General features: G+C 39.7%; 1 protein-coding gene across 3 annotated transcripts in view; it reads left to right on the top strand.

Annotated features, from left to right (window-relative positions):
- The window catches only part of CRY1 (cryptochrome circadian regulator 1), a 121,007-nt gene that overhangs the window by 35,869 nt on the left and 64,486 nt on the right, over positions 1 to 20,652 (top strand). For all 3 annotated transcript variants that reach the window (XM_078673940.1, XM_078673941.1, XM_078673939.1), the window contains exons 2-7: positions 8,363 to 8,471; positions 12,977 to 13,119; positions 14,561 to 14,745; positions 16,173 to 16,261; positions 18,932 to 19,072; positions 19,167 to 19,478. In XM_078673940.1, the coding sequence (XP_078530066.1) occupies positions 8,363 to 8,471; positions 12,977 to 13,119; positions 14,561 to 14,745; positions 16,173 to 16,261; positions 18,932 to 19,072; positions 19,167 to 19,478 (979 nt within the window). The remainder of the gene's footprint in view (positions 1 to 8,362; positions 8,472 to 12,976; positions 13,120 to 14,560; positions 14,746 to 16,172; positions 16,262 to 18,931; positions 19,073 to 19,166; positions 19,479 to 20,652) is intronic.

The raw sequence follows: 20,652 nt of genomic DNA, 5'->3' as shown, positions 1-20,652 counted from the left end.
ATTCGCCTGATTATCTATCTAGACGATATCCTTATCATGTCCCAACTTCACTCTCAACTCTTGGAAGATCTCAAGACCACCATGAATCTTATAGAGAGTCTCCGTTTCATTGTAAATCGGTAAAAGTCCATCCTTACCCCCTCAAAATCTCTAGAATTCCTCGGTTTCACCATAGACACTTCAAAATGCCTCCTTCTTCTTCCCAACAAGAAGATCGCCAAGATTCGGAAAGAGATCAGGTTTGTTCTAAAGCAGCAATCTCTTACTCTTCGAGAATTGGCAAGACTTCTGGGTCTACTCTCTTCCTCCATTCAAGCCATCTTTCCGGGACCTCTCAACTATCGTGCCCTCCAGAGGGCATCCCTTCCAAATACCGATTTGCATTGGTATGTATGAATTTTGTATGACTGAAATGCGGTTGCAAAACATTTGCACTTTGCAACAACCATTTGTAAATGGCAAAGGGGTCCCCTTGTGGATGAAAAAATATATTTTTAAAAGTAGGCAGTGGTCCCAGGGATCACTTCCCACTCAGAAAAAATGAAACTTAAACATTACATTTTTTCTTTTTAAATGCATCCCATTTTCTTTTAAGGAAACACAGCCGTGTTTAAAAAAAACTATTTCTTTATTTAAAAGCAATCACAGACATAGTGGTCTGCTGACCCCAGCAGGTCACTATCCATTCTGCTTTTTGCGATTCCCAATGAGTCGCAAACTGAGACCAACCTCATTAAAATTCATTCGGTAGGTTTATGTGTGACCCACTGGGAATCACAAAAAATTTAAAACACACTTTCGTACATTAGTGTTTGTGATTACCAAATAGCGAATTATAAAATGCTGCTCTTTGACACCTACAGTGGATCAGCAGACAAGGTTCTGTCTCTACCATTGGTCACTGGTTCCGGACTCAATCCTTGCGAAGCAGGGCTGCATAAGTGGCTAACCAGGTACATGTCTCTCCCAAGGACAGGAGCCTCACATGTTTCTCCATGACCTGCTGTATGCACTCGTCTGACTGACAGTTTGAGGGAGGTTCACAGAAGACATCATCATGTGTTCTTGAATACAGGCTTTGGAGATTCCAGTATTCTTGGGGCTATCACCCCAGGTGTTGGGAAGGAAGAACAACTTGATGCTGCCGCTATCATATTGAAGCTTATTCCTGTTACCAATAGCTTACAGCTTCCTCACTCAGCGGGAAGCCAGCATCTAAGCTTGCATTTTAATGTGAGTGCCGATCATTACTTGAATTTGCTCCGTCCAATGGCTTGTAAAGGCAGAATCATAGGGATTGCACAGAAGGATACTGCATGAACATAATTACTGTATTTCTTCATTATTCTTCTACTGCATTTTTTTCACCCAGTTCCATCATATCCAAACAATAATTAAGTGTAGCCCCCACCCCCTAGAATGAGCATACCAGAGTTTCTTAATTATTTTGTGTTTTCTTAAAGAATATTTTGCGTTCAATCTATGTCAATGTACTATTTTTTGTATTTACCAACCTGTTTATTTTTATGTTTAGGGATTTGTAGCATGCACAGCTACTCAATAGAGTGTCCCGGCGCGAGCCCAAACGTCAGAGGGAACCAGAGCAGAATAACTAGAAACAGACTAATTATCAAATAAGAGGCTATATGTATTTAAAGGTTTTTGATCAAGCCTGCACCTAGCCCTTTCACCATGTGTTTTCCTTCCCTCTAGCTTTCAGTACTAACCAAGCGTACCGTTAAGCTAATATTTAGATTCTCTCTTTAGAAAAATGTCTATTTGCCCTTTGAGTTGACGTTTTTGTAAGATGTATTTTATGAAACTTAAAGTGCACCTTCCTTAATGGGGCTATCTAGTAAATTATGTAACAGTACATCCTAAAACCCCGGCTAACGTCATGAAGCAAACCACCCTACTGTTGAAGGTTGTTAGAAATACAAGAGTGGTGGACAACAAGAACGCATGTTTTTCTCTACACTGGATGCACTCTTTAAAAGCTTACATGCTTGGATCGAAGTTTGCAAGTTTTGTTTTAAAGCTACTTAAACTGGGATTAAAAAACTATCATAGAAGGCGTGTTGGGAAGTTATTGTAGCTAAACCATAAAGTTCAAGGCAGGACACGTTCATCCTACAGTGAACAAGTCAATGTTTGAGGTATAATTAGAGATGTGTTCTGGATGGCAAGCATGCATACCTCATGCCTCTTGCGAAAGAATTCTGAAACCAGTCAGTTTCCTAGTATAACCTGAATCATCTAATGGGTTAATACCTGGGAGATATTTAGGTCATGGAGCATGTTGTTCTGTAGTCGTTTGCACTGATTACATAATGGGCAGACTGTGCTATATTTAGTTTCACCCCAAGATAAGGTAATGGGGAACTTGTGTTCTCTGCCCTCTTTGCCTATGATTACAGCAATGGCACTAATTTCGTTTTGGGAGCTTAATTTCTGTCTGAAATGGAGTTTCGAGCAGTATTTTCCCATGTGCTAATTAATGTAATCTATGTGCAAATTGTTTGCCCATTCTCTTTGCACACAAGTTTACCTCCGAATGAACCGGGCAAGAAGCGTTAAATTAACAAAATGAAATTATGATTTTTGCACCATGAACTTTTATCCAACTTTGGAATCCTGTTTTAGTTGCGCATGGAGTTTGCAATCAGACTGGAATTAATGTTGTCATCAAAGTGGGGATTTACTGCTAGGCTGGCATGCTTAAAGAAACACGGTGGCTCTGTCATGATGTGCTTTGCTGGCGCAGTGCAGAGCCGAGCGCCTGTTTTATGCGCCTGCACTGCGTAAAGTGAATTAATTTGACGGATAATTCTCGGAGTTAGTCCTTTATTTTCAGAAAGCACAGCTGAGAAACAGGAAGAGGCAAACCTTTCCTACTGTTACTGATTGATACTCCCAATACATTTCCACTCCTAAATGGAGGTGGTAACTTATTTTCAGAAGGGAAATGGTATTGTACCATATTTGCCAAAGAGAAGCGGTTTTCCTTTGTGAATTATGGAAACAGTTTCAGGAAGAGTAGGCAGTGATTCCTGGGACCACGCTCAACTTCCTCTAAATACTCATTTAAAACAATTTTTTTTTAAATCGGCCCTGTTTCCTTGCAAAAAAATGGACAGCTTTCAGAATAGTTTAAAAAAAACACACACACATTCGTAGACATGGTGGTCTGCTGACCTTTTCAGGCCCTGTGATTGCACGCCAATTGCAGTGAGTCGCAATTTGCAATCTACCTTATGAATATTAAAGATGTAGGATTCAGAATTTTGTGAAACAACCTATTACTACATAGGTCAATTCTCAATATTCAATATTGGTTGCAAAAAGACTGGTCGCAAATTGCAACCAGTTTATTGATAAATCTGGTCCAAAATGCCTTGCATGTGGCAAATATTTTAGCCTACTTGAACTGTCCTGTGTTATCCCCATCTAGGCTCTGAGGGCAGGGCCGGACTGGCTACCGGGCAGTTGTGTGTGCTGCCGAGCAGAGGGATGATTTCGTTGATGGGGACCTGTGTGTGCAAAACGAAATTCGTTTCGCTTTTTTTTATTTCAAGACAACCAAAGGAGTCAGGTCCGTTGCGGGACTGAGGGGGGCTGGACCGTAATAATAGGAAACAAACATAAATTGCCCAACCTCAATTATTTCGGATTTATTTCAAAGAAAACAAGTGTAAGTCAATGACACCTGAGTAGGTAATTTTATTTATACCCATTTTTTATATTCTTTGTTTTTACTGGGATCTCTTTTCAAGACAGAGAAGACACACTCTAACAATCATCATATTTACCGCATAACTTGTACAAAATTCAAGAAAAAAAGAAAAACAATCAATATAACAAATGACAACACAGAATACAACATGTTAACAAAACATCAATTCATTATTATTTACAAATAAATTCCTATTGCATGACAACTAAAGCTCAGTAAAAGCTTTTACTTGTTTTCTTTGAAATAAATCCCAAATAATTGAGGTTGGGCAATTTATATTTGTTTCCTTTTTTTATTTCAAAGCGCACGCAGGTCCCCATCAACGAAATAAGCCCACACCACAGAGAAATTAGCCCCCAGCTCGGCAGCACATACAACTGCCCGGTAGCCAGTCCGGCCCTGTCTGAGGGCTATTTAGAGGCTGTGAGACAATTAAGGTGAAATACTCTGAACTCTAACCCAAACTCAAAAGCTTTAATTTCCTCCACTCTATTTAGAGACAGACAAACTGCTATGTTTCTGATGGTGGAGCCCACGCTGGCTCTGCCGGAGGAAACTTTAGATCATGGACATTGGGTCATCAATCTGAGTGCCGCAGACCATCTACCCTATTTAGCCTGAATGTTTTGACATACTTTTGTTTACTGTTTTGTTTACTGTTTGGGCTTGGCAATCCCAAACATTTTTTTTAAATGACCCCCACACCCTTGGAGAGAGCTCCCAGGATGTGACTGGCACTACTTTTTTTCTTTTTCTCCACTTTGGGAGTTTGCTTTTGAAAAACAAGTGTTTGCTAAGCTGCGAAATGAATCATGGCCATTCAAAAAAAGTAAAGTGACTTCAGAGGACCCACCGTGGTGTGCCTCGGCTGCCCTGGTGGAACACGGTACAGTTGGCCAATCCCTAAATAACCTCCTCATCAATATTTAAGTCCAGTGGCGTTTATGTATTCTTGATACCATTTATTTGCAGCCCACAAGGTCCAGCCGTTCAGCTAGGGCACAAAGAGTGCATCCCTGTGCTTAGTTGAGGTTGGTGAGTGCTTTTTCATTGATCATAATCGAAACAGCTTCAGAGGCACGCAGCTTTTTACCTATAAACCTGGTATATTGAAGACCTACCAGCTCCCCCATGAAATCCCTGCAGTCTCCTGTACTTTCTTTCCCTGATGCCCGTGGAATTGATGGTGTCCTGTGGAGGATATAGCGCATGAGTGCAAAAAATTGTTCTACTCTTCTTGCTGCCTTTGTCCTTCTTTGTGAATATAATAATCTTTATGCTGTTGCTCTGGAGCTCTGCTCAATAGACCGCACGTATGCCTATGTAAGTGATAGAATATACTTTGTGCCAGGCTCTCATTTACGCAGCAACTGTACCTGTGCTCTCCTCCTTCCGGATCTCTTCTGGCAGACCATCTCGCAATCAGAGGCCTTTGTCAAGCAAAGTGTGCAATCTACATTCCGTTGATTGTTTTTTGTCAGCTCCTTCCTCATATTTTGCAAGGATCTACCAACTCAGAGCAAAACTAAGGACATGATCTTTTTCCAGATTGGAGGAGGATTAACATGTGTAAAATAACTGTGGTTTTGGTTGGTCCTAGATTTACAACAGTGCCCTAAGGTAAGATGAACATTGCCCTCATTCAAGATTGTTGTTTACCTTCATCTGTTCACCCTCCTATAGAAATGTTTACCTGGGATAGGGCTGTGGTAACACTGTATCTTGTTCAGTTCAGGACCAGGCCTAAGTTCATTAGGAAACCCTACTGTTGTGACCTTTCTTGGAACAAAAGGAACCTCTACTGCCTGGAGTTTGGAAGTGAGCAGGTACCTAACCAAGAGGATAACTAATGCAGCCCAGACGACCAAAGCCTTTTTTGAGTGTGTGAAGGAAATGAGCTGTCTATTGGCACAAGTGTCTTGCAAGCCAGAACAGATCGGATTACTCCTGTTCACATTTACATGAGCATGAAGGCCGAACTCCTGCAGGGAGCATTCCAGAGGCACTGGTGTGATCATTCTGCATCATCTCTAAGACTTGCCATATCCCGTTTGTGATATGGCCGTCGTGAGAGCTAATCTCTGGCTGATTCTCGACCTGAAAGGAGCACAGATGTGTTTTCTGCTTCACCCCAGACTTTAAGGTCATTTCCTGTTGGCAGCAGATTCCAAGAGCAGCAGGTACTGGACACGTCAGGTGCCCATCATCCTTGTTCAGTGCACATTACCCTTAATCCCAATACGTGGGAATATGTTGGACCATGCACTAGGCCCAGTACCTTGGCTCCTGTATGTGCAAGCACAGCCTGTTCCCAAGCCAAGCAGATACCTGACACTTGTGGTCATGTCCCAATGAACCTTGGGCACATTAGGTGGTTTTTGACCATGTAATGTAACCAATACCATGGAAGTTGTTCTGCCTGGGCATAGTTTGTTTTGTGATAGTGTTTTTAAACTGAAAATGCAACTTCGGTTACCGCTTAGAACAACCTGCATCTAACTTTCCATTATCAAAATGTAGGGAGAAGTATTTAGTATTTCAAAAGTTGTGTTCATTCATTACACAATGTCAGTGTTGTATATAATCCAAATATGTGTTGTTTAATAGCTACGCACAATACCAGCACCAACTGTTACTGAGAATAGGACATGAACCTCATATGTGCGATGCAGCGGCAGCAAAATTGTGGAATTCTCTACCTCCACATATACGAGAGCTAGAAGATCTGATGGCCTTTAGGAAGGCAATTAAGACCCATCTTTTTCCCCTAAATTGAGTTTACTGGATGCTGTCTTGCTGAGCTTCTTCATTGTCTGTTGTTTTTGTGTTGCTAGAAGCGCCGGGACACCCCTTTGCTGGGGCAGCTGAGCGCTATAGAAATTTGTATAACATAACATAACATAACATAACATTACACACAGATTCGAAGTTTCGGTTACAATAGAGGTCAGTATCGTGGTGGTGGTCAGGATTACATTTAGGATTAGTGTTCCAATGACGATGGACATTAAGGCTGAAAAGCATGCATACTGCCCATGGAGCTGAATTGAGCTAGCAGACTCTATGGCTGAATGTTGATGTGTCTTTTCTTCAGGCAAAAAAGTGTTTTCCATCCTTCTGAGGATCATCAATGCACTCCTTGCATTATATGGCTCTTCCAGCGTACCCTTCAATGGCCACAAGAAAAATCTTTCCTCGAAAAGGTCTGCAAACTTAATGCATGTGTGCGCACTTTGGACAATGGTGGATTGAGCAAAAATTATTAGCTTTTCACAGCCGGTCAATTCCAGATTCAGATCCAATATCAGAAGTGCACGACCTAAAAGAACTCAGAGAGCTATGCAATTTTCCCTCCCCTTGCTGCTAAATATTTAAGCAAACTCAGTGGTTATGTGTGCCTGACAAATTTGGTGTCAAGAATTAAAACGGATTAGTAAATATTGGGACCTACTTTCCTTTCTCTAACTTTCTCCCCATTGAACAGTTTACTTGATACTTTCCAAAAAAGTGTATGACAATATTTTGTGGAAGGTTATGTTTAGATTAGAAAAACGAAACAAGGATTGGCAAAGCCAGTCGGTCTTGCTTTGCCTATGTTGAGCAAGCCATGCAATCAACTATGCAAACGCCCAACTGGCTACGTTGAAAGTATAGTAAGCAATTAAGACTTTGCTATATATACTTGAAAGATGGCCATTGCATTGTGTGACCCATTGTTTGTGACAGCATCAATGCTTAGTCACCACTTAACAGTGTCAAGCAAAGAGTCGGACTTTTTGGAAGTATACAAACAAATTTTTCATTGTTATTTACTCTGTTAACATGGCCAGTTGCTCCTGGTGGCCTTCTTACTACTGGCAGTGTTTACAACTCTCTGGCATTGGAAAATCCAATAGCGACTGCCACCATGGAGATGGGTGGCACTGGACATTGTCATGGGACATTATCCAGGGCTTCACCAAGGCCGCCATCCTTAGCCTGGCATTCTATGGAAGTGCATTGAGAGGGAGGGTGGGCAGAGAGAGAATAGGTAAAGAGATCCAACAGGCAATCAGTAAGGCTACTATCCCGCTCCTGGCAAACATTGAGCGGGAGGTGAGAGATGGGGTGAATCAGGGGCGGCAAAGTCAAAAAAGTAACTTTGCTCTGAAGATCAAGACATACACTCCCATAGAATCCTAAAGATGTAATGATTTTTTTCTTAAATAGCATCTGTGGTGGAAGCCTACAACCCAGTCAATCAAAACCAAGGTTAAAAAAGCTATAGTCCAGGGGAAGGACAAACACAAAATAGAGAGGAGAGCCACCAATAAAAAGCAGGGAACTGAAAGTGACAAGGAGCCATCAAATCTTGAGCAAGGACTTATAGAGCTGTCAGTAATGAGACTGCAAAATGCAACCACAACAATATTCCATATCGTCCTTTTCCTTATTAATATACATTGTCTGATGATAATGTCAAGATATCATTGCAGGTACTCAGTGTTTCATTAATTTCCTTTTTTGGTATACCAGTAAAACATGTTTATTAGATCTGATTATACTGTTTCAGTTTTCTCTCGGCAGTGAGAATAAAGTTCTACCATTATTTAGTGATGTCTTCTAAATGATTACATTTCTTGTTATTAGGTTTCTGTTGCAATGCCTTGAAGATCTGGATGCCAATTTGAGGAAACTGAATTCTCGCTTGTTTGTGATTCGCGGCCAGCCAGCAGATGTGTTTCCACGCCTCTTTAAAGTAGGTTGACATACAGGTTGATTTAAGCATTTTGTCTACATCCGTACATCTGTCAAACTATATAGCAGTACTTCTGAGTGACACGTGCTATAAAATGCAACAGTTGCTCAGTATAATCCAAATTAGTTGAATTTAACGTATGATCCGATGTGGGAGAGTAACTGGAACTTCATCATTTTGAATGCTTAATTTATTTGCTCTTTTCAATTTTAATTCTTGTTTTATTTTTTAATGTTTTTAATTGGATGAGTGGGCGCGTTTCCATCTTTTGGAGCATACTCTTTCCTTCTCCTTCACATTCATAAACCACAAGCGGTATAAAGAAGACTGAAAACTCTGCAAGCACATGTAAATAATCTGTCATGGAGCTTGCACACATGGAAAGTGGAGTTTATGCACGTCCCCCCAGAGCTAAGACACAGTGTGTTACTTTCTGTGGGCATGTCCCCGAAAAGGAAATGTATATGACAGCCACATGAACTGAATCACATGCTTTACACAAGGATTATTCTCTCCGTGATTCACCAGACAGAAGCTCAGCCCTGTGAGACTAGTCTTTGAGTATGTTCCCTGTATCGCTGTCTTTGATCTATATTTTCTTACCACCATAAAGTATTTTTTTTTACCATTTCCAAATTGTGCACTCAAGAACAGGGCCGGACTGGGAACCAAAACCGGCCCTGGAAAAGTTCTCGGACCCCCCCCCCCTCAGCCCCCCTTCCCCCGGGGGGTTGGAGGTGCCGCCGAGCTCTTTGCCGGGGCCAGTTTTCAGCCGATTTTGTTACAGGGCCCATACCAGCACCCCATCTGTGTGGCGCATCGGGGATTACCCGGTGCCTGCTACGGCCAGTCCGGCCCTGTTTAAGAAGGAGTCAAACAAAAAAGTTGGGAAAATCTGCTTTTCCTAGTTTATCCCAGTTCGTCTGCGTCCTTCACGTTAACAGAGTAAGGGCCTGATTTAGAGTTCAGCAGTCAGAATAAAAGGAAGTCGGTGGAGGACTTTACATCTGCCACCCTGCCTTTACTCCACCTATCAATTTTAGAATTCACCACCAGCACTGCAGTGAGCTCTATGATATCACAGGCTTTCATACAAATGTATTTAAAAGTTTGGTGTGCATCCGTCATTGGTGATGAGTGCTTCCACAAAACTGATAACTGATATTTTTGTAAAAGTTAAGTGCCCCAACACCATGGGAGTTTTCGTACATGGTTTGGTGGAGGGTCGTTTTTTATTTTTACTGTCTCTCACTACCAGGATAGTCCTGGCAGCGATGAATAGTCAAGAAAAAATGTAATCCGACCACACACTCTAAATAGAGTGGGTGGTCAGGCGACTTACTTCTGGCAGCCTGTACTCCTTTAGAGCCCTAAACGAAGGTTTACAGCCACAGTATAAATGTAACTCTATCTGTTTAACCCTTCCGGTCTGCCTGACTCTAAATTAGGTGGACAGCCCAAGAGTTCGGTGGACAGGGTATTACATCATCTTTGCTTTGGGGTACCCTGTCAATCAAACTCTAATGTAAGCCCTAAGACAACTCTTGACTGCAACATTGCATATAACCTAGATACCTCAAACCATAAAAATGTAGCCTTTTGGAAAATACAGTAACAATTCAAGTGACTTAAATTCCATCAATTACTGGAAATATACCCCATAGGCATTCAATCTGTTAGAAGTACTAAGACTGCGTTTTATGGTCTGGCTTGACGGTGCAGCTGTCGATATACCATTATGTGATCAACAATAGAGATGGGCTTTGGCTCTGCCAACGTATTAGGAGTAAGGAGTACAGGATTTGATTGAGCAGAAGTTATGTGCTGAAACAAATAGTGCTTCTTGCACTTTCACAAGTTCCAGGAGGTTTTCTCATCACCGGGATGGCCACCACATCAAACCCAATGACGTGTTAGCGTCTTGTTTTGTTCTTCATCGACTCTCTGCACCCTCGCTGTCTGCTGCCACAGTACAAGTAGTCATAAAGGTAATCCATTTCAGCTCCAATCTTAAAACTATTAGTGACGTGAACCCATCCTTGACTTATCAAACCATCTAGACATTATCAGTCCTTTGGAAAAAATTAATCCATTCATGAAGAGGAGTTTTTAACTTAATGCTCTGTCTAAAGAACAACATTATAAACCTCATGATGAGAAAGGATTGGCTTCTGCAAAAAACTCTATTTTATTAATATTATTATTATTAATATTCAGTATTTACCAAAGCAGTAGCTTCCAACCAATATGGGAATCTTGATGCTACTGAGAAATCAGCTCTCGTTGATAGAGTACTCCATGCAATCCTGAACCTCAATACTAATAATAGCAAATTTTCATTTCCAGACTAAGCCATACATTCACTGGCTCAATCCAGATGATTTCCATGATGTAATTCCAGAGTAAGGCACACTGAACATTAATGGCTTGGCCACTTCATGTCTTCACTTCAGAGTTGGACTGTCCTATTGGGCACTCTTGCCTCTGACATATGGATCATCCTGAAAAGGCCAGTGTGTGGACCATTTTATTTTGGTCCCATGTGCTTTCAAGAGGGGTACAACTGGAGGTGCCTACGTGGGCAATAACCCAGTCCAGCACTGCTTCACTTCATATTGTAGCAGAGGTTTCTTTGCTAAAATAAGTGTTTTAATGAGAGAATATTTGAAACAACTCATCGCAGAGCAAACCATTTTTTAATGTAATAGATCTGAGTAACATAAATTTAGGTTTGAAATGGATCCAATTGTTGTGCTGGGATCAGATTTCTTCAACAATGTTGTCAGCAGCATTCTGGCTACATTGCAATTTAGTAGCAGTCTTACTTGGGAAGCCCAGTAGGCAGCATTTGCAACATCCAAGCAAGACTGTTCAAACGCACTTGTGACCAACATCCTGTGAGATATAAATAGATCCCCACGCACACACAGGGTCCAATTCACAGGAAGAGTATTATCCAGTGAAAGAATATTTTCCATGATGGCAATTCTCCATGTGCAGAGTTGCACTATCCACAGTTGTACTTGTGGGAATGTCTTTGAGCAGTTGCAACTTCAGATTCACAAACATTGCCTAGATTTATGCCTAAAAAATTGTCACAGGTCTTCAGGCATAGCCTGGCAAATCTGAATTCCCAAGATGAGTAACTTTACTCGTACGAGTGGATTTACTCATTATTTTAAGCGCCAGGCACACGTTTTTTTGTTCACTTGTATTTCATTATACACAATGTATCAGCACTTGAACGCTCCAGGATTTAAACACATTGTAACAAAAAAACTCTTGCCGACGTCTGTTTCCCTCCTTAAATCCATGAGTAGAGTTTACTGTGACCACACAGGATAATTGTCCAAACTGAAGGCATGGACTGCAGGGATAGAAGTTGAGAATCCAAATAGTAAATGGTAATTTTTTGGTTTACCATCTGGAGCTGTCCTCACTGTTTCTGTTCCTCTTGTGATAGGTGCTAATCCTCCCTTATTGAGTGGAACCGGTGCATACAGAAGACAATCCACCATCTGTATTTCTACTATCACTCGAAGGAGGTGGTCAAAGAAATTCAGATGGTGACTTCTACTCTATGTTTCCTGTTCCTTCCAAAACTTTCTCTAGTTCACAATCTCTTTTTAAAGATTTCAATGAATGGACTCTCCTTTCAAACTAATATCTCAGGTCCTTTAAAAGTCAAATTGGATCGTTTTTGTGAGTATGTGAAAAAGCTTGTCTGGGTAGTTTAAACTCATCTTGCAATTACTAGAAGCATTTCAAAATCCCTTGATTATATATCCATGTCTGGAATGGCAGTCATATTAAAGGATTTGGAAATGATAAGATTCACTTCCTAAAAGTTATATATTGAGTTATTAGGGTCATTTTGAAAGTGATTTTCCATGGCTGCCATTTCACATAGGTGGATCTTAGTCCATTGAATGTTGCTCTCTTGAAGTAGTTTGGATAAAAGTCCTTAAGAAAGCAACTGTTGCTTATTTCCCTAAACATCATTACAAAAATTGTATTACAATTTGACTTTCCTTGTGACCCCAAGTGAAGCTTCTTATACCAGATTCTAATTTTCCTAAATATGTATCTGGCAGATATAATGATATAGAGCAAAACAAATATAAAAAAATTGGGCTGAATCTTCATTCTGTTTAGATTGCAGTGTACAACGAGACTAACAGATAATCGTGCCAGTTTCTCATAAATTCCCAACATTCTTTTAATAATTTCTTAATTCTTTTTAATCACCAAAATCTGCTTTACTACAGATATGACCTTCAAGATATGTTGCTTCTTTAACAACAGTTCCTTCTAGTGTGGCATTAATGTTATGGTTAATAAGAATGCAAATAATTTTTAATGGAACCTCTGTACGTTCTTGCTGTCTCAAAAAATGACCATTTCTGCTTAAAGTTTATTTATACTGTAACACTATGTATTTTGCTCTGAATTGTTTTACTCTATTTACAATGCCACAGTTAATTTTTTACTGATCTTTTTTCCAGGAGTGGAAAATATCAAAACTTTCCATTGAATATGATTCTGAGCCATTTGGGAAGGAGCGAGATGCCGCGATTAAAAAGCTCGCAAGTGAAGCCAGGGTAGAAGTCATTGTACGAATATCCCATACATTGTATGACCTGGACAAGTAAGTGCATGATTGTAAATAAATGGAATCATATATATATTCAAGTGTGCAAGAGGACAATAACAATGCATGTGTTTGTTAATTATCTTCCCTATGTGGTGCTACAAGGCATTTCTGGGAGGCTTTGGAAGTAGAATACTTCAACAGAAAATATCAATAGATCAGTACTATAGACCAGGTCCATTAACAACCAGGTCGCTTCTCAGCCCTTTGCATAGCATCTACAATAGCTTTTTTGCTTTTTTGCTCCTTGCCCCTTGAATCATTCCAGTACAACACATTGAAAAGGATTTACGAATGTCCTGTCTCATAATCTAGGATTAAATCTGTGAATCCTCTCAACCCAACTCATATGCAGAGATGGAAACCCACAAGGAGCAATGGACTGCCCTTTCTGCGTTCACATGCACATAGTCACTGTATTATAACACCTGCTCTTTAAAGACATCGAAATCCCCAAAAGTGCACTTTGTTTAAGGGATATCAAGGGGATCATACCCATAGTAAGGAATACATCTACTTCTGTTTGGACCAAGATACAGAACAAAGGCCTAGCTATTAATGGTGCAGCATCAAACTATTTTTTAACCTTCAAATCACGTTGAAAGCTTCACATTTTATGTAGAGTTCATTATCAAAAAAATAAGTATGTTTCTTTCCACTAAATACCCTTCACGGAACGAATGAACATGTTTCTTTAACTTAGCTGCAGCTCATCAATCGGCTATGTTTGTATAGTGAATTATTCCATCCAGTTTAGATTAACAGTCTTCAACAACTAACATTTTCTCAAATCAAAACAAACGGAGAATTTATCAAATGTTCTAGTAGCTAGTGTCTGTTCCTTAAAAACTCAGAACATTAATGGACCTCACTAGACAGTAAAACTAGACAAATACCTAAGGTTTTCACAAATATTTTTTTCTAAATATTTATGTAGAAAGCAATAGTGTGAGTTTTCACACATTTTATCCTATTCTGTACATACAAGCGGAGATGATGAAAATGTGGACCTGTGTAGTTCAAGTGGGTTAAATGTGCTTGCTCAAAGATCACAATCACTTTCTTACGGTTGGGTTGCAGTTGTCAATTTAAGCTACAACCTACAGGTAAATGCGCATCATGCTGACTGGTGCTTTCTAGTTTGCTATCAAATACATTAAACACTTTGATTTAATACCTACATAAAATGTTTTCATGTGTTAAACAGTAAATATTAAAAATCATGTCAACTAATATCTGCCTTGTCCAGGTGAGTTTAGGTGAGTTTATTAAGCTAATGGCATTTTGTTTGTTAACAGGAATATTTTTCTGCTGCTAAGCATTCAGAGGCTTCTTCACTTGCACATAATTACATTATTGTTACGAATAAATGTAAGCCTTAATTAACTCTATCCTTGTATTTTCACTATATTGATGCATCTATTAATTATTTTCATAGGATAATAGAATTAAATGGAGGACAGCCACCTATGACTTATAAAAGATTTCAAACTTTAATAAGTAGAATGGAACCACTGGAGATGCCTGTGGAAACCATTGGACCTGAAGTGATGGAAAAGTGTACGACTCCAGTATCAGATGACCACGATGACAAATATGGTGTACCATCATTGGAAGAGCTAGGTATAATACATGTGTAGGTCATGTGCTTTAGAGGTGATATTGGACTGTGAAGCATTGTGTCATATAAAAGATTCCTAGCATGTTACCAGTTGTAAATCTCTGGAAGCAAACTGTGTAGAAGTATGTTGTTTGGCATGCTTAGTCCAGGGCCTATCCAGGCAAAGGATAATTTGAACATCAACTAACTCAAACTCACTCCAACCAGTCCAAAAAGCGGTAGTTTAACTTAGCAAGAGTGGAATGTTGTCTCTTGTTCACTGTTCTGTGGGGAATTTGGTTAATTGTTTTCTATTCCAACCTGTTTTACTTATAAGGTAATAGGTGAACAACAGTATCTACCTGTTTATTCCACATTTGTTGTAGAGGTACTGCGGCTCTGATTTGGAGATGTATAGGAGTGCAACATTATCTTTTAATCTTTTTTTTTCCTTTGGTCGAGTTTCCGGCACTCTGATTTCGGTGTGAGGGGGCAGAGGTCTGGGGTGGGGGTGTCTGAGGTCCTCCCTCCTGCGGCTCTCAGGGTTCCGGCGACAGGAAGAGGGAGTTTGCAAATTCTGGGAGGGAGGCGGGAATTCCTTTGCTAAGATATGTTGTTTGGCTTTTCTCCTCTGGGTTACATTACCCACTTTTGCAGAACCATGCTGGGAAAATCTTTCAGTTTTAAGGAGATGAAGCTAAGTAGTCGCTTCACCCGTTTATAACAAATAATGACTTGTTGCACTTAGCATTGCATATCTTTTTTTGTAGAAGTTTTGAAACTGTTTCAGAGATGTTTACCTGATGAGTCTAGATATTTCAATGTTAGAAATGTTCACATAAATTCAATTAATAAGAACTATAATCTTTTGTTATTTGAGATGGAAGAGAGATCCTACCTGCATTTGCTGCTGATGAAACCTCTGGGTCTGCATGTAATATGTCTGTATGTTCAAATCAAGTTTATCGTGTAACAGCACACTTTTTGGTGTGAGATAGTTCATCACTTGAAAAAAGATGGTGACCAATCAAATGCAAACTGAAAAATGTAAATGTCTTTCCTTCTAAAACCATTTACACAAATGGTTTTGGTTTTTCTATGTTTATCACACCTATGAATGGAAAAGCCTATTTGAGTTCGGTGTCCATTTTAACTATTTTAAATGAGAATATAATATTAAGTTTTAAAATGCATAAAAACACAGTAATTCCTGTTGCAAACCCTTAACCTTTTACTCTCAGTAATTGTTTGGGTTGTCATATACCCTTCCATATTATGGAAGAAAAGGTTACCCTCAGTGAGGTGATGTGTGTTGATCCTTATGAATATCTCTTAGTAGCTGATAGACTATTTCTATGTTGCCTCTGTTGATGTACAATATTAAAGTTATTTAATAGAAAATTGACACCTACAAATAATGTTGCTTTTTTAAAATATAATCTTCATTTAGGCTTCGATACAGAAGGTTTATCATCTGCAGTTTGGCCAGGAGGAGAAACAGAAGCTCTTACACGCCTCGAAAGGCATTTGGAAAGAAAGGTAATGCTCTGTCAAAGAAAGTATCTGGTTATTACTTCATGTTTTATTCAGAAATTTGATAGTTGTAGAATGCTCTAGCCAGAATGTGGATTAGTCTCATTGACTAACACATGTCACACAGATTAATTCTATTAACTGAAAAGTAAAAGAAACTCAATAGTCCCCACGTCAATCGATATTCTGATTTATTGAACCATACATCAGTAACAGTTACAATAATAACATCATTAATGCACCGTTTCATTTTTCATTTATCCACAAATTACTTTGTGTGTTAAATTATTTTATATATTTGGCAATACTGAACACCCAAAGCTGTATCATAAAAAAAAATCTAAATGTGATTAAGTCTAAGAGCCCTGGGGTCTTAACATTGACGTTTTTATGAATATCCCCAAGCACTTTCACGATTTATCTCCAACAGTGGCTATATGACAAAGTAAGAGATTCTCATAAAATAACAATTTTCAAATCTTTAACTACAGGAAAGTAGCGTTTTGGAAAGAAAAGTTTAAAAAAAAATATTCTATGCTTCCCAGCCTCACAGAAAATATGTGAGCCTACTTTCTACTTTCAACATTATCATCAGCAAATCACACTGCCCGGAGATTGTAATACTTTCGCAGAACTGCTAGTTGAGAAGAGGCAGCTCTGTTAAATATTTCTCCTTAGTAAAGAAGTTAATGGCCCCACATTCCAAGCGTGCCACCTCTTAGATCTTATTTTCAGCCACCCATATGTCCTGTTCCATTGCAGTTCCCCTGTCTTCATCTAACCATTTAGTTATTCTATTCTGCTTTATCCTCTTGGAAACAGTTAAGAAAAACACCACCAACATCACCCATTCCACAACCAAACGCAGTGTCTAAACTGAAGGTATTTTCTGCTTCTTTATCAACAGACTCCAGCTTTAACTCCTTACTAGATGCTGATCGCATGATTAAAAGCATTAATCCAGTCAAATCCTCTTGCAACCACCATCTCAGGCCCTTCGTATCTTGGTGGAATCAACAACTTAAGCTCGCCAAACTCACCTAAACTGTTGGCAACACTCGTGCCTCTTATCGTGCTACCAAAAATCTACATTTCAAGTACCTGCAGCTAGGAGCTGTTTAAAATTGTTCACTCCATCTCTAATTCAGAGTCCTCCTCCAACTTCTCTGAGCACTCACAAAAGTTATGCAACAACTTCTCCACTTGATCTGTACTCTTTCTCACCCTTGCTCTCAACTAATTTCCTACTTTGGCTAAAGTGTGAGGGGCTTTGCAGACGGTGCACAAATGTTGATAAAGCTTGATAATCCCTACTAGCCAGCGAACAAATACTGTTTTGTAATGCATGAATAATACTTTTTGAAAAGCAATTACTGATAAAACTGAGGTCATCTTGATCAATGGTAAAAACAAACATCCTCACTTCTCAGTCAATAAAGTCTCTTTATTCAGATAAGGCTTTTCCTCAGATGAGGCTACTCAAAAGACTTCTACCTTTCCTTCTTGTTGCGTCATGATGACAGGTTGTACACGCATTCATCTTTAAATGCCTTGATTACTGTAATGCTCTCTACTTGGGTTCTCCTTTCTACTTGATCCTCATGTCTTCAATGCATTTAAAATGGTCATGGTACTCTGATTTTCAGTGTTCCCTTTCATACCCACACTACTCCCTACCTTCAGTCATTGCACTGGTTATTAGTCTAAAACAGAATGATTGTGACGTTTTAGTGCTTGGCCCGATGGACTTATCATAAAACTGGTCCTCTATTTTCTACTCTAGTGTTCCCATTCATCTCCAACCCGTCTTCTCTTGTCCTCCTCTGCCAGACTGGTCATGCACCACCACATCTATTTGGGAGAGCACACATGTTCTGTACTTGTTGCCAAAACTTTCTTCTTTTAATCAGATCATTCCATTTACAGAAGCCTTAAATATCTTTCTTTCCTCTTCTTAAATTCACTCAGTATGTTTGTTACCTGAATTCTACTGTGTTACCTCTAGCGCCAAGACAACTTTACAAGTAATCATACGCTTTACAAATTCAAATACAAATATATAAGTTAAAATGTAGTGTCTTTTAGGCAGGTGTTCACTTTAATGACCATTTTTTTCTTTTCGTCATGTTACCTACTATTGCTTTGTGTTACTTAGGTATGCATTTAAGATATAGATATAGTCTACAACAGTAAACTTAAACACCCTGGGGTCTAACTTAGCAAGGCTTTTTGACATGTTTGTGCTGTTTTTCATAGATCCGAAATGTTGATGTTTATTAGTCATGGTGATGTCTATCACTGTGCAAAGGGTGCGTGTAATGGGCAATACTTCAGGCATTTTGACTTGCTTTGGATGGATGTGTTTGGTAATCTTCCAATGAATTGCACTCTTCAAATGTAAACATTTCCTGAAACAACTGGAACGCAGACGTATTGTTGACATGAACAGTTTCGGCCAGCAGGGTCCAACGTTTGATCCATGCCATGTTTCAGAATGTCCGCAGACTATGTAAATGAGTTCACTGTAGGTTCACTGTATATAATTCTTTTGTTTAATGTAGATATTATGAACATCTGGCACTAACCCGACCCTTTTAAACCTACATTGGACACCCTTGCTCTGGACACCAGCCTGGATTGATCAATATTTGAATACCTTTTTTCTTGTATTTATAGGCATGGGTGGCAAACTTTGAAAGACCTCGAATGAATGCAAATTCACTTCTTGCAAGTCCTACAGGACTGAGCCCCTACCTAAGATTTGGGTGCTTATCATGCCGTCTTTTCTACTTCAAACTAACAGATTTGTACAAAAAGGTAAAATATAAATAACACACTGTGTTGTAAAGCCTTTTTTTTTAAACTTCAGTTGATAACGCTTCTTGTAATGCTGTTATTCTATATTTTAAAGGTAAAAAAGAATAGCTTGCCACCACTTTCCCTCTATGGCCAGCTTTTGTGGCGAGAGTTTTTCTACACCGCAGCGACAAATAACCCCCGATTTGATAAAATGGAGGGGAACCCGATCTGCGTTCAAATCCCTTGGGACAGAAATCCTGAGGCGCTGGCCAAGTGGGCGGAAGGAAGGACAGGTTTTCCTTGGATTGATGCTATAATGACTCAGCTGCGCCAAGAAGGCTGGATCCATCACTTGGCGCGTCATGCGGTTGCTTGTTTCCTAACAAGGGGTGACTTGTGGATTAGCTGGGAGGAAGGAATGAAGGTACATCAAGCTCTGAATTCCTCTTACGCATGTTATTCTTACATTTGCAAAGAAAATACTGTCAAAATTAATTCAATTGATTGCCTGTAAGTTTCTTCTGAAATGCCTTCCCTGTGTTTAGCAGTTATATTCTGTCAAATCAGTTGTTTGTGGTAAAGTAATCACTGGTACGCTCCAATCTTCGGAAGAGCAGAAAGCATCTGACAGCAGCATGCACATGGTCATGCCTAAATATTTCTGGTTTTGTGCTGCTCATTCTCACTATGCAGTCTGAGTGCTCTGTCCATTAGAGCATGTTCTTGGTAATGTGTTTTGCTTATTTGGTTGAAAGTCTAGAATGAAAGTGTGTATATTTAGTTTTCATATTTGAGTGCAACATATTTTATGACGACGGTCTACCTACTCAGCCAACATTTGATATTTCATTTACAATATGTGTTTATGCGGAATATCTAATTTGCATGTGATTGACCATATTTATGCTAATATTGAATTCCCCTCAATTCTTAGCAACACTGTACGTGAGTCCCCACTTGTCCAGTGAGACGTTTCACATCCCTACCTTTGACTACTCAGAGAATGGTACACAAAGCTTGGTATCCCTTCCAACTGGAAGCAAGAATATACTCCACCAGCTGCATTTCTCCCAACCCCTTTTTTGTGATTGATGTAATGCCCTGAGTGGTTAGGGTGTGCCCAGACGTGGGTCTGTTGCTCACTTTGCCACTGCAATCAAGCTACACGAGACTCGTGAGCCCCAATCAGGGTAAAACTGTTCCTGAGCAGCTTGTGTTCCGATTCAGTGGGGATCGGGCTTGGCAGTTCAGGCTGGACTGTTCCCATTAGAGAGGGTCAAGGCTGATTTGCATATGACTGGGTCCAAACAGAGGTGACACAGATTGGGATGCCACCCTGACTGATTGCCAGTAGCTGAGATTCATTTCACCCACCTTGTTTTGATGCCTTAAGATTATGTTTGACAGCAGGAGCATTTACATTGCTTATTTTATGTTGAGGCATTTATAGAATTCTGAGTCTCCAGGGTCCTGTTGGTGACTTCAGGGGCCTCTGACACAAGCAAAGAGACAGGGAATCTAGTAGTTAGAAGGAAAGTAACTCCTAAAAGAAGTCAGGGGAAATTGATGGGTCTTCTCATCACATCAGAACGCTTACT

Source organism: Lissotriton helveticus, chromosome 1_1 (genome assembly GCF_964261635.1).
Source record: "Lissotriton helveticus chromosome 1_1, aLisHel1.1, whole genome shotgun sequence".
NCBI classification, from domain to species: Eukaryota; Metazoa; Chordata; class Amphibia; order Caudata; family Salamandridae; genus Lissotriton; species Lissotriton helveticus.
Note: the sequence above shows the minus strand (reverse complement) of the source record. Positions and strands in the feature narration are given on the sequence as shown.